At 44.4% G+C, this 13,998-nt stretch overlaps 1 protein-coding gene across 1 annotated transcript in view; it reads left to right on the top strand.

Moving 5' to 3' along the window:
* The window catches only part of WTIP (WT1 interacting protein), a 78,495-nt gene that overhangs the window by 19,158 nt on the left and 45,339 nt on the right, over positions 1-13,998 (top strand). Inside the window, exon 2 of the mRNA XM_082770073.1 lies at positions 7,289-7,390. Within this exon, the coding sequence (XP_082626199.1) occupies positions 7,289-7,390 (102 nt within the window). The remainder of the gene's footprint in view (positions 1-7,288; positions 7,391-13,998) is intronic.

Below are 13,998 nucleotides of genomic sequence, written 5' to 3'. Positions count from 1 at the left end.
TCTCCAGCCTGACCTGTGTGCAGCTGATGTTTCCAGGTCTGACATGCTGGGTAGTTCAGCGTATTTGGGCTGCACTGCTGGTGTTTTCAGTGTCACCGGAACTTGGCTGTACAGATTCTTTGGAGCTCAAGTATTTAATTGATTATCTCTCCAGTGCTATCTCAGAAAGCTTAACTGTCTTTTCTTTGAAGACTGCATAGGTGTCATTGGCTCCCCTTTCCTGTGTAAAGGAGCCAAGACTCAGAAGCTAAACGACTTGCTGAACGCCACCAGCACTCTCATGTACCACCTTCCAAAAAAGAAATATGCTCAGGGGAGCTTTGGGTGTTGCTTTGGAGCTTTTGGATTAGATCTTTCTGGGCTGAAACTAGGATCTTCAGGAGCATAAGTTGTTCCCACTGTATGCGTGACTCCTTTGCCTCTCTGTTGGATTTGCCTGGCCAGAGGCAGCCCCTGGATGCGGTAGTGTGTCCTTCCCTGCCAGCAGTCACACAAGCTCAGGTTTTTGCTGGCCTCAGCCTGTTTTCATCAGATTGCTGCTACCACTGTGCTGGAAATTGCCACTCCTCAAGCGATCTGATTGTGTGTTCACGCTGCATGATGTGTCAGGTGAAAAGAGCCAAGGTAAGCATTTTAAGCTGAAAGGCCTTGTTGACCTGGGCCCTTTGGGGTGAAATAGGATGGCTGGGAGCAGACCCAACCAGCTCTGCTGGTGGATCTAAAGGGACAGTAATGCCTTGTCACGGCGTGTTGGTGAACAGCTGGAGGTAGGTGTGGTACAGCACCCACATAAACCCTGTAAATGTAGCTGTGGTTGGATGTGTGTCTAGGGAGGTGGAGTGGGATGCGGAAGGGGTTTTATAGACAAACTTTCCCTGCAAGAGTTGGTTGTTCCCACTGGTGCTCTGCTTTGCTCACAGCTGTACATCTCCATGCTTTGATAATTCCAGTAATAACAAGGTGCTTTTTAGAATCAGCATTTTCTTTTTTTTTTTTTTTTTTTTTTTTTTTTGCCCCCTCCCCCCCCAATAATGCAGTTGAAATTATTTGTAAGTCCCCTTGTGCTTCTACTTGTGGTTATCAACTTGGGCATGAAGCTTGAGCAGTCAGCTGAGCTCTGAATCAGGCAGAGCAGCCCACAAGAACTATTTGGTCTTCCAGTTCGTTGCCTCACTAGCAAAAGATCCTTCTATAAATGCCAAGTGAAAAGTATAAATCATCCTGGAACTGCCATGCACTAAATCAAGAAGCAGAGAAATGAATGAATATTTGTAAACCAAGTGTCAATGTAAGTACAACACTGCGGAGAACAATAGCCCTGTGATATGCCCTGTGCCGTCGCGAGGCTCCGTGGCAGAGTGAGATATCCGCACAAAAGAAAGTTATGCAGAGGCACGCCTGCTGCGGCCAAGGCAGGATGAACTCTGTGCAGATAGTGTCAGTAATTTCATGGTTCAGAGCAGTAATTTCACATACTGTATGAAGCAATAAGCATTTGCTGTACTAGCTTCAGGCTTTCACTGTGTGATTGGGTGGATCGACTTTAACAGTAACAAAAGCCTTCCAGTTTCTAGCAGCTGCTAATCAGAGCTGATAGCGGCTCCCATGACATTACCCGCTCTGCGATGCTGACCTGGAGCTGCCGAGATTTAATTCACCAGCACAGAGATTTGCTGAGTTTATAGCTGCTAGAATACAGAATCAGGGAGGGTGGTGCCAGAGTCATTTCTACAGCCTTCTGTCATTTCAAACTTGCACCCATCACCTCACCCTGTGTCTGAAACCTTGGAAAGTTTCCAGCCAAACAGAACAGCCGATGTATTTAAGCAGGCTGGAATAGGCAGATGCCAAGCCCTGCCAACCTGCTGGCAGCACAGATTCCTTCAGGCAGGTAAAGCTCAGCTCCAGTGTCCTGATCTGCAGTGCTGTGCCTGGAACTGGTCCCAGCAACTCTTTTCCTGACTCTGACCTTTCCCACCAGCTTTGTTCTATGCAAGACACAGCCTTGTTAAGTAACATGCAGAGCGAAGGTATTTTTTTTCCAGGAGCTGAAACTTGAACATAGTTTGCTTCTACAAAACTCTTCACTGAATGTCTGTTCCATTTTCTGAGTAAGTTCTCTGCACCAAACCTGTAAATTGAGTAAGACCTCCTGCAGTATGAGGGCACAGAAGTGATAGAGATCTTGTCAGGTTGGCATGTAAGTGTTTTGAGCCTGAGTAGTAGTTTACTGATGACGTTTTTTATGATCTTTCTGTGAGGAGGAAAACTAGGTTGGGGATGATGTCAATAAGGTTTAATAATGACAGCAAGGAGCCTTCTGGTCTTGTTTTGCTTAAGCTGGGACTTGTATTAGGTGGTGTTGTGACCCATTTCTCCCCCCTGGTTTAACCTGCTCCAGTCCTGTGTGTGTGTACCTGCAAACCAGGGCTGTGCTGCTGGCTGGGGCCAGGTCCCTCCCGGCCATGAGGTGTTGGGACTCCAGCTGTGGACAGGCTGTGTCTGGGGAGGGAGTTCAAAATGCTTACCTGAGCATTTCCCACTTGTCTCAGTCTGTTACTTTCAACTTTAAATCAAGTTGAGATCTCTTCTGATCTTCCCACTGGGGAAAGCTTCCCCAGGTAAGGCAGCTTACCCAGATGGTGGCTCCCTCATATCTATCCCAAAAAAGGTAAGCCCAACTCTTCATGCAATTATGTTGCTGCTGAGTGTGTCCAGAGTATATTTTTTAACTTGCATGTGTCATATTTCTTGTTGGGTAATCAAACCCTTGAAAATTTTGCCAGGCTAGGTGACAAATTCAAGCCCTTTGGTGAGAGCTCCCAGTGATGGCAAGGGCTGGGGTGCAGAGGGTTCTCAGCTCCTCGCTGCCTGCTGCAAAGAGCCTCTGCCCGTGTCCTGTGTAGGTGCCTTGTTTTTTCTATCAGGCTCTGACTGGGGGATGACGTGTGCATTGGAACATCCCTCCTCCTGTGTGTGTTGGAAGGAAGGGAGCATTTTTCTCTGCTGAAGTCACCTTGCGGCATCCGGAGCTGCTGCAGCCCAGGATGTCTGCACAGTAGCCACTGTCAGCTCAGGCAGGTAGCGCTGCGGCACGGCTGGCCAGCTCAAGGCACCTTTGATGCTTCCCTATTTACCCAGCTTCTTAGCAGAACAGTTCTTAAAGGTAATAACAACATCCTGTGCAAAACCTGCCCAGGTGTGAGAGGCTGCAGAAACACCTCCAGTGGGCTGCGGCTCACGGATGGCTAGTGCAGCCCCTCCGCAGTCCTGCCTTCACAGCTGGCTGCAGTTCAGTTTCTTTGTTCTTCCTGATTCATGGCTGTAGGTTTTCATTCCTCACATCTTGAGTAAGCCAAAATTATAGAAAATTTGTTGTGGATGTTTGTAGAGATGGTCTTTCCCTGTGAGAATAGAGAAAATGGGACTTTGCAGCAGCCCAAGGGTAGATTTCACCCACCCTCTTCCCAGCCCTGCAGCATGAACAAAACAGCAGAGGCAGGGAGGGATTCATCTGTGCCATGTGTTAGTTGTTAATTTTAGCTTTACCATAACTCTTGACGACAGGGCATGGTTGTTTCCTACTGTAGGCAGCATGTAGCACTTATCCTGGAGATACGGTGTGGCTGTAAGGCAGTAAAGCTGCAGCTCATCCCTGAGCTGTGGCGCGCTGTCAGGAATGCGATAGCCAGATTCTCCCTCTGGCTCGTGCAACTGCTGCTTGCTGAAGTCGAGGGGGCCATATGGTACCATTTTTCTTGTAGTTGTGCTAAAGCATTGACTCAGGTTAAGTGAGGATGGAATTAGGTGCAGGCTGAGTTCCGCATGTGCATGAGGACAAAGCCCAGCCAACAGGTTATTGTACATCTGCCGTTATATGTAGGACCTCTCACCTCTTGGCTACTGCCTTTTTCCTAAATCTGGGTGAAATCTATGTGAAGTACCAGTCTGCAACCTGTACTGAATGGTCAAAAGGACACTGCAAAGGCTTGTCAGGAGAAAGATCATCCCTGAACTTGATGTCTAGGTCCCAAACTTCTTCAAATGTGTAGGCTACTGCAAGGAACTCTTACCCCGATGTTACAGCAGGCTTACTGCATAGCTGTAAGGTTTTCTTTAGGTTGCTGCAGGTCCCTTTGCCCATTATTCTGTGTCATGTTGTAGTCTCTCGGGTCTTGGAGCAAAATCAGTGACTGCAACAGAAAATACACGTCTAGGCTAGTTACAACTTTTGTCTTATTTTCTTGTGGTGCTTTTATCAGGATTTGCTAATGTGTGCGCCAGCCGGAGAGCATTGCTGATCTGGTGGCTCTATTGCTGTACGGTACAGTCAAGCCCAATGAAGTGGGCAGGTTACGGGTGAGGGGGGTGCAGGCAAAATGCTGCAGCTCACTCTAGTAGGGACTCTCAGGGAGCTCCTTCTCTTTCTGGCATTGCTTTTTTATTGATGAGGTTTTGCTGAGGTCCACAGTGGGTTTATTTCTTTTTCCTCCCCAGTTTTGGTTAAATACTGTGTAAGGATAGGAACCTCAGCTAAAGAAGGCTGCAATGTTGTGCTCCAGCTGAGTGAACCTTTATGCAGAATTAGTGTATGTGAAAGACCTTGTAATGTCTTTTTCCCAGCTGAAGAGAGAGACCAGCGCTGTAGGAGAGTTGACCTGGGTGAAAATGCAGCAGTTGGTGTGCTAAGGATCTGGAGGTACCATGGCTGCTTCAAGTCGAGGCAGTGCGAGGGGCAAGGAGTTGCACCAAGGCTGAAACACTTGACATGAAGTCACATATAGTGAGGTGTCAGAAATGAGACGTGCTTGCTCTGTAACAGAACATTCTTCACAGGCAGTTTAACAAGCTTTGGAAATAAATCTGGAAAAGAAAAGTGATGTAGCTGTTATGTCAAGGCTTTCACAAGCTTGCAATGTGCGGTCTGGGCTGTGACTGGTGGAAAACCAGACCTGAACAGCCGTGTAATCAGTGCTTTTCCTAGGCAGTTATGAGCTCACTGTATGCTCACACCACAGCTGCGTATATATTTTCCAAAGTACACTTTTGGAATTATACATGTGCCTTCTTAGTATGCTAATGGTCTCTGTGGTCATTTATTCCTGGAGCTAATGACTGGTCTTTTAGAGAAAATGAGTTAACAAACTGACAGCTGCTCTTAACGAACCACTTGCTGCAAAGGCCAATGTAAGTTTAACATTCACAATAAATCCTTTTGCTTCTGACGGTTCAGTGGAGCAATGGCAAAGAAATTAGGCAATAACTTCATTTATCAAAGAGGCTTGTGGCTGCAGTAGATTAGTGCATGAGAACTCAGAGAGATGTCAGAATTACAGATTGGATTTCTGCTATCCTCGGAGTAAAATTAGGCGTAAATAGGAGAAGGTAGGTTTCTGTGTAACCTCCCAGCCAGGCTAGCAATAGCCATCTGTCTTAGGTAAACATTGGGTGTGAAGAGATGGGCAAGAAAGGTGCAGACAGCTGGGGAGCTCTGAAAGAGCTCCCTTCTGGCTCCATTACCAAGAGTAGGCAAATATTGTATCATGACCTTACGCTAAAACTGCTCATTTCAGAAGTGAAGGCCATCTGCTCTGCTCTGCCTCTCCTCTCTCCGAGGCAGGGAGGGACCACAGTTGTGCCAGGGCTCGTAGCACGTGAGGAGGCACAGCAGGTTTGTGGGTTGCTCTGACTGCCTGGCTGGTCGCAGTGCAGGTGCTGGGATGCATTCTCCAATCGATGTCCCCAGTAATCAATAGCCATCTTTCAGCAGCAGTTAACCATTAACTCATGGCAAATAGCAGACCTTTTTCATAACCTTTGGCTACAAATAAATAAGTAGACATAAGACAACAAATATGCTGAAATTTCAATGTCCTGTGTCAGAGCTGAGCTTGTCTAAGGACCAGAATATTTTCCCAACACTTTGTTTGCAGTGAGCTGATGGATGTAGCTGACAGCTGGTTCAGGGTTACAGGCTTAGCTTGGGACATTGGTATCTTAACAATGTTAACTTTAATTAACTTCGGGCTTTTTTTTTTTTTTTTTTTTTTTGCTATTTAAGTTTCTACCAGCTCATAATGTATTAATATTATATAAATATTTGTATTTTCTGTGTGTGTGTGAATGCATGTGTTTGTGAAATGTTCACAGCACAGCAGGGGAAAATTCTAGGTGATCAAAGCCTGATTTTGTAGTTCTTGATTTGCTAGACTTTCAAGTGTATTAGTGCGTGCATCTGTAGAAAGAGGGCCTCAAACAGCATGAGCACAACAGTTTCATTCAAAAGTTGCGTGATGCAGAAAACGCTTTTTTTTTCTGCTGTAGTACTTCCAGTATCACACAGCTTTGTTTTGAGATGCACTGTACAGCAGCAGTCAGAGACCAGTGGACATCTCTGATAAAATTAGCATTCTTGAGTATGTGGAAGGATACAGATTCTCCAGCATTTCATTCCCTCCTTGTAGTGAGTGCCCTGTGTGGGACCAACAGCTGAATTTGCCAGCACTGTGTTGGCTCTTTGTACTTTGATCTCCTGCAGACTATATGAGAGGCATCCCCAGCTTCCCCAAGAGCAGGCTCAAGCAGTGAAGGTGAATTTCTGACCACACCGCAAAAGTGCTGGATGGGCTTCTTGCCCTTAGACCATAAGGAAGGGAAATGCCTTGCTCTTCTGTTTTTGTAAGCTCCCAGGTTATGCTTACAAGGTTGCTTATTACTATTTGTGGAAAATTAATTAATAAATCCAATGGACAAGACCCATTTCCCTGTGCTGCATGGCTCCCACCGTGGACCAGCACTGCTGATGTATCGTGGTTCTGGAGAGGGTCAAAGAGAAGAAATGTTTTGATTTTGGACCTGATTGTTTCAACCTGATTGGTTGTTTCATTAGTGATTATTGAATGTAATATGGTAGAGCACTTAGTTATGAAGATCTCACTAGATTATTTCTTCAGTAAACTGAGTTATTTCCAGAGGCCATGCAGATCTTCTGTTCTATTTGTGATTTCACCTGTCTTTCTGGGATTTCTGTGTTTAGCCAGCCTCAGTCTCCATGTGTTGAATCGCCAGCAGAGGCTCTGCCCTCCCTTCCACTTCCCCCTTTTATTTTGGGTTAATTTCAATGCATCTATTTCACACAAGCTGCCTGCTGCTGACTTGAGTACTTGAATCTATTGATGTAGAGGAGCTCATTGATTTGCGGGTATTGTGAGTGCCATGAATCAATGGCCCTGAGCTGGTTTTAGAAGCTGCAGAGAATTCTAACATTTGTTCTGTTTCTTCTTTGTAGGTATCTGTATAAAATGTGGAAAAGGTGTGTATGGAGCGAGCCAGGCTTGCCAAGCAATGGGTAACCTCTATCATACCAACTGCTTCACGTGCTGCTCTTGTGGTAAGTCAGACTTAATGTAGCCTTATTAAGTGGCTTCCTTTTGTAATACATACTCCTGTAGCAACCAGTGTGCAAGGTGAGACCTCATCTTGCTTGTTTCCTGGGGCAAAATTCCCATGCAGGAGTCCGGTTTCAAGAGTTGTTTTTTATTTACCATCTGTAAGTGTTCAATTTTTTTTTTCTTAAGTGACAGGCCAAAAAAGTAGTATTTGGTTGTTTTAAGGGCTGCATTTACAAAACGGCTTCAACCTGGCTTTTATAAGCACTACATACTTTAAATCACTTGTTTATGAAACTGTAATGCATACTTATTACTTTTACAGAAAAACAGTAAAATTTGTGCAGCCAAACCTATTTTCCCTCACTTTCTATTTGCAAATTCAGCTCCAGTCAATCACGTATTTGTAACTTCTGTGTGTATATAGTGCTCAAAAATTGTTTTCTTATGTTTGAAAGTGATAGAAACAAATAGAAATGGTGAGTTGAAACCCCTTGAGCTATTACAATGTTTTGATTTTTCAGAGGAAAGCTGTGCGGGTAAATCACTGTTTCCATGCTACTCTCAGAGCCTTTTCAGGTTCCTTTTTTCATTTGAATGTAAGAGTGATGCACTCTGTGATTTGAGGAAGTCATGGCTGTGCCAGGGAAAACAGGGCTTGGAAAATACAGGACAGCACTTTCAGAAGTGTTTCCTTTTAGTTGGGTGGCATTAAAGTGAAGTTGGAAACTTCCTCAGTGTCTTGTTTGAAAGTGCCAATGTCTGCTCGGATTCCCCACCAAGTTCAAGAGATCTCTGAGAATTCATTTTTGGAGTCAGGTAGCTTTCCTTGATACGGCCACACATTTACTTAGGTTGATAATATCTGCCTGGATATTGAAGACCTTGTTGTGATAAATATACGTTGCAAAAGATTTACCATGAGCAGAATGTGCCGAGTGTGAATTGTTTATAAAAAGGATTAATTAAGGATTAGAAAAAGAGTAAAAGATTATTGGCATAGAACTAAGTAAGTTTATAATGAAAAGAACCATTGTGAAGTTCACTTCTGAAAGGAGAAGTCTTGTCTTTTCTCCTGAGATATGTACAGATAAGTAAATATTTGTTTAAAGAAACCTACAACCTGAACGTAGAGTTCAGTGACCTTTATAAATCGCTCTGGACCATTACCAAGTTCTAGAATAAACTTGTCTCAAAGCTTCAGGGATCACTCATGACTTTGTTCAAGCCTGACACTGAATGAGTAGCTATTTTGTTGGCTCCCAGAGTAAACGAAGTGCTTCAGCATCCTGCTTAGCAGAGGATTACAAAATATGATATCGGATAATATCTATCCACTCATCGCCAACATTAACCTAGCCTAATTGCATGGGTGAATTCCAGCTTCCTCTGTGGGGCAGACTCTCTTTAAAAGTAGTCAGGATGTGTGTTTGTTGCCACAGGGGCCTGTACACAAGTGTCACACTCCTCCCCAGAAGAATAGGTAAGGGCTGGGGAATGTATTTTAACAGCAAAACACAATCCCAACTTAATTATCCAAAAGTACAATGAGCTTCTGTGACCATCCTGGTGAGGTGTGTGTGGCCAGTGTACATCTAACAGAGGGCGACTTGAGACATGCCCTTTTGGAGCGTAGCTCTGCCTCACCCCACCGTGCTGGTGGAGTTCTGTGATTCACACCACTTTCTGTGAGTCAGACACATGCATGCATGAGGAAACAGCGCTCCAAGTTGTCTCTGGGCTTCTCGCTGTGGTGGTCATGGGCTGGAGAGCACAGCTATCATCTGCCAGGAGGTTTTGCAAGCAAGAAGCGCTTGGGTTTCCTTCTGTCTGCAAGCTTTAATACGATCCTGGTGAAAGGGGAACGTGTGGGGCCTTTCTTATGTTAAGCACTGGAAGGTATCTAAGCTGTTAATATGGCAGCAGCAGGTGAAATACTTGATCAAAACTTATGGTCAACTGAGTCAAAAGCAGAGTTTTTCCTTTCAACTCAGCTCCTAAATAGCTCAAAGTGAGCACAGCCAGGATGGGGATGTTGCAGTAACTTCTGGGACAGTGCAGGTGGTAGATCCAGACCTTGGGAGTGAGGCATGCAGGTCACATTTGTGGGAGCTGCATCCTGGAATGTGCTGCTGAGAAGGCTTTACTGGACATCTTGTATGAGCAACTGAATGCGAACTTCTCACAGTACTGGAGTTTATGAACGAGGGGTTCATTTTACCTTGAATGTGAGACCCAGCTGAGGGTTCTGTGCTCTAGTTTTGATGCTGGATTTCAGAAAGATGAGGAAAAACTGGACAGGATCTGATAGCAGGAGTTATGTGGGTGATAAAAGCCTGGAGAAAAGATAATCATGAGGGCCCAGTGTATTTTGAGTATCAGAAATAATAAAGGGGGAGGAACTTGGCTAGAGCTTGTAATCAGCTTTTACCAGGAAACAGCATTAGAAAGTGGTTTCATGCATACTAGAGGCAAATGCAAGACAGACTTCTTCTGGAAGCTGAAACCACACAATTCAAATAGGGAATCAAAGATACATTTTATATAAGGAGGATGATTAATTGCTGGAACAAAACAGCAAGATAAGTGACAGATTGTGTGTTCTTCGGTGCTTTCAAATTAAGACCAAATGTCCCATTGGAAAGTGTCTCAAGTTGAGCCAAACTTTTTGATTCAACACACAGGTAACTGAGTGATAATTGATAATTAATGACCTTTGTTAGGCAGGAAGTCACATCCCATGGACTAATGTTCCTCCTGGCCATTACGGTCTATGCCTTTGACAGGAGAGTAGAGGAGCATATTAGTGGCTGCCTAATGCTGTTTCCATGCAGGTTCCTATTTATACTTGGAAATCTGAGATAAAGATTACAAGCTTGCCTTTTTTTTTCCAGTTTTTCCTAAATAAGAAGAGTGATCCAAACTAACCTACAGCAGGTACCTTTGAGGATAACAGATCTAGAAAGTAAGTCAGTAACCAAAGAAGAAAAAATCCATACCTGAAGACATTTGATTTCGATAAAAGCCCACTATTTAACCAACAACAATTAAGTGTGTTTTGCACTCCTGGGAAAAGCTGTGGTTTGGAGACCACTCAGACTGAAATGTGATGATGAGTAGGAGAGCCTCCAAGGTTCAGTGCTCAGCGGTGAGTGTTTTCAGCTCAGCAAGACAAGTGCTGTTAGGCAGATAAATGGGAAGAGACGGTCAGAACAAAACTCTGGCAGTCAGACTCCTTCCTTAGGTATCTCTTTAACTTTGGTTTCAGTGCTAAAGACGATCTGCCAGGGTACTGTGGTTGAAAAGGGCAGCGCATGGCAGAGTGGGCCATGCTGGGCCTTCCAAGGGGAGCACAGTGCTTTCCCCAGTGCTGCCCCTGTGGATGCCTGTCAATGTGTCACACAATTCCTGGAGAGAATGGGATCATTTGCTGGGACCAAATAGTTACATGCAGATCACTATCCTCAGCCTCTTACAGAAAACAACTGAAGTTTTTTAGGATGCTTTTTAAATGTAGGTTCAAATCTTCTTTTAGCTTTAATGCCAGAGAAAGTTCTTTTTAGGCCTTGATTCAGCAAAACGCTTAAACATGCTTGAATAAGTTAGATTATTCAAATGTAAGCATGCTTTGCTGAATCTTAAATAACAGAGATGGATTTAGGCAACAGTGTAGATTGTCCCTTCCGTTAAGTGTAAAATTTTACTTTTGGCAGGACTTCAGTTGCAAATTCTACTTATGGTAGACAAGCTGAAAAATGTCTGAAAAGCTCATCATCTAATTCTTCTTGGTAGTATTTCAGAGCATGGCAGGGTTTCCTGAAGGATAATTGCAATAATGCCAGGTCACCTGTGCCCTCAGTGAGGGTGGTTGGTTGGAGGAATTGATAGGATCTGTCTGATGCTTGTTACAGAAAATAACTTACCAGGCACCTCTAGGGTTCAGGGGGCGCAACAATGCTCAAATCATAGTGCCATCCACAGCATCTTTTCAGGCTGGATATTTTAATCTAGTGGCAATGATTGTAGAAACTGCAGTAAGATAAGCCTCTATGGTGAGGAGGTACCAGTTTGATATTTGTTACTTTCAGGTGGTACTTGCAGAGCTAAGGGCTTGATGTCTCAGGCTCTAAAAGCTGAGATGTATTTTACTGTGAAAAGCAGGGACACATTCTGTTCTTGAAGGCAAATGTTTGAGCATGCCATTCGTCTTTAATTTGCACTTTTGCCACTGGTTTTAAGGCACAGGAAATCACTGCAAGATCAATCAGAAGCCTAAAGCAAACTGTATAATCCCGAAGGTATGCAGCTCATTTCTTACCTAGTAGGTATTGATTGGACTGGAGAACACATGGGGGTTTTTTGCAGCAGTTTCATTTTAAGGGACAGCTCGTGAAGGTATCACAGTTCAGCTGATTACCGACAGTGCTGCTACTGCATCAGCATTAGCCTTTGTCCAGACTCCCCCAAATTCATTGCTACAAGCTCTAAGAGAAGGATTACAGTGAAGGTTGACAGCACGCTCATTTTAAAAGGTCCAAGTGGGACGACTGTAGCAGTAGGTACTGTTGCCCTGAAGGTATAAAGCACAGTTGTGAATTAGCCCATGCCCTCCAGCTGGTGTAGAAGGGGAATCAGTTGTGGCTGTAGATGCAACCTTTCTTTACACTTGTATTACATCTCGGAGACAACAGCTGCCTTCTTGCTGAGGCCACTGATTGCTACTGTATGTAAATGTGTATTAATAGAAGGTTGATTGTGTCCCTGCTTGTACTGAGAAGCTCCTTGTGACACTGCAAATGTTCTTTTGTGTATTTGCTGCCCCTGGTTGACCCTTTGTTTGCTTTTGGCGGTGGTAAGGCACAGAACATCTTAAGGTAGCTGAGTTTTTAAAAACAAAACACACATGCAAAAAACTACCAACACAAACTGAACAAAAATAAAACAGCAAACTTCCCAGTGGAAGGTTTGTTTTGGTTTTCAATTCATATTTGTCCTGTCCCTCACAGCATATTTATAAGTCTAGTGTGAGTCAGAGCATCCAGACTGCACTATTGCCAATACTTGATTTGGAATTTTAAATCAGATCTCTGTGAATGCAATGTTCATGTAGAATAAAACAATTTAGCGTCAAATCTGATCTCTGTACTGTATGTCCACTGATGTTAGGGTTGGCTGTTAGTGGTACAAATTTGTGTTGGCTTTTAACTCTTCAGTGCCTTGTGGCCAAATCTCAGGTGAGTGAGTTGTAGCTTCAGTATCTGTTCATCTGCCTGCCGCTGTTCCATGCAGCTCTTTTGAGCGGTGAGAAAAAACACTGAGGATGTGTAAGGCAGAGGAGCTAATGAATATTGCTTCAAGGGGTACATTGCTGTGCAGTGAAAGTCTACTGGGAAGCTCATGTCCTCGCACACTTCTCTCTGCAGTTTTCTAACCACATGCTGTCAGGCCAGAGCAGACTGGAATTTTGGGATTTTTGGTCTGTAATCCTGCCAGAGCCATTGGCTAATACCTGGTGCTTAGGGGAAGACAAGCTGGCGGGTGATTCAGTGCTGTGCATGTGGGAACATTCCTCCCCGACCCCCGTGGCCTGGAGCGTGAGAGCTGGATGCCCTGAACTTGCATAACTGCAATTGTTACTCATCCCCGACTCAGACCCCGTGTTCGGATTGGATTTACGGCCACCTGAATGTTTGGTGATTTCCAAGCCATAACTGGAGCTGGCAGGAGCTCCTGATGCTCTGTGTGTGAGGCGGTTATTTTGAGGAATGATTCACTGAGAAAGCTAAATGCTTTGGAGAGGTGTGAGTTCAGTTAAGAAAAAGGGTTTGTGAAACACTGGTCTTTCAGGGGCTGCGTATGCTGCTACGACAGCAGTTTGTGTAGCTGTGTAACAGACAACTCGCAGCGTTGCTCCAGGAGTGCAGAACTCTGCCTGAGTCATTCTGCCTCTTTGGGATAAGTTACAGCCTGCACATAGCCCCGTGCTTTCAGTTCTAACACCTATCAAGATGGATAGTGAGAAGTTATTTCAGGTATGTCTGTAGCTGCAGTCCCAGACATACCCATTAATGCAAAACTCACCAAAAGGGAGGTACTCACTTTTTTTTTTTTTTTTTTTAAAAAAAAAAAAAAAGGGCAGTCAGGTCATAGAGATGACAGTTGGCTTCAGACATTTGGGTTTACTTTGCGCAAGACTCTGAACCATGAATGAGTCTTAGCAAAGGAATGTAATCTTGGTTCCTGGTAGTTAACAGTCAGGCTTGGACACCAGCCCCTGTAAGAGCCCGAGTACCTTTGGGTACTGAATGGCAGGAAAATATTTCCTTTATCTTACCCTTGTTAATCTGATAGTTCTCCAGGCTTCAGAGACATGAGAAGGGATGGGGAGTGGGTTATCAGGTGTGTGAGATGGAACTGGCGGAGGAAACTCTCCTCTGTGTAGAATGTAATTAGCTGTGGGCATAGGCTTTTTGTGGCGTTTTCCTTTTTTTCTTTCAAGTTGTAGTTCACAGCGTTGCCTATTGCTTTGTGCCTCAGCTATGCCTTGGTCTGACACAGCGCTGATGGAAGTGCTTGCCTTCAGATAGATAGACCAGTCCCTTGACTGTGT

Source organism: Aythya marila, assembly GCF_965140915.1.
Source record: "Aythya marila genome assembly, chromosome: 12".
NCBI lineage: Eukaryota > Metazoa > Chordata > Aves > Anseriformes > Anatidae > Aythya > Aythya marila.
Note: the sequence above shows the minus strand (reverse complement) of the source record. Positions and strands in the feature narration are given on the sequence as shown.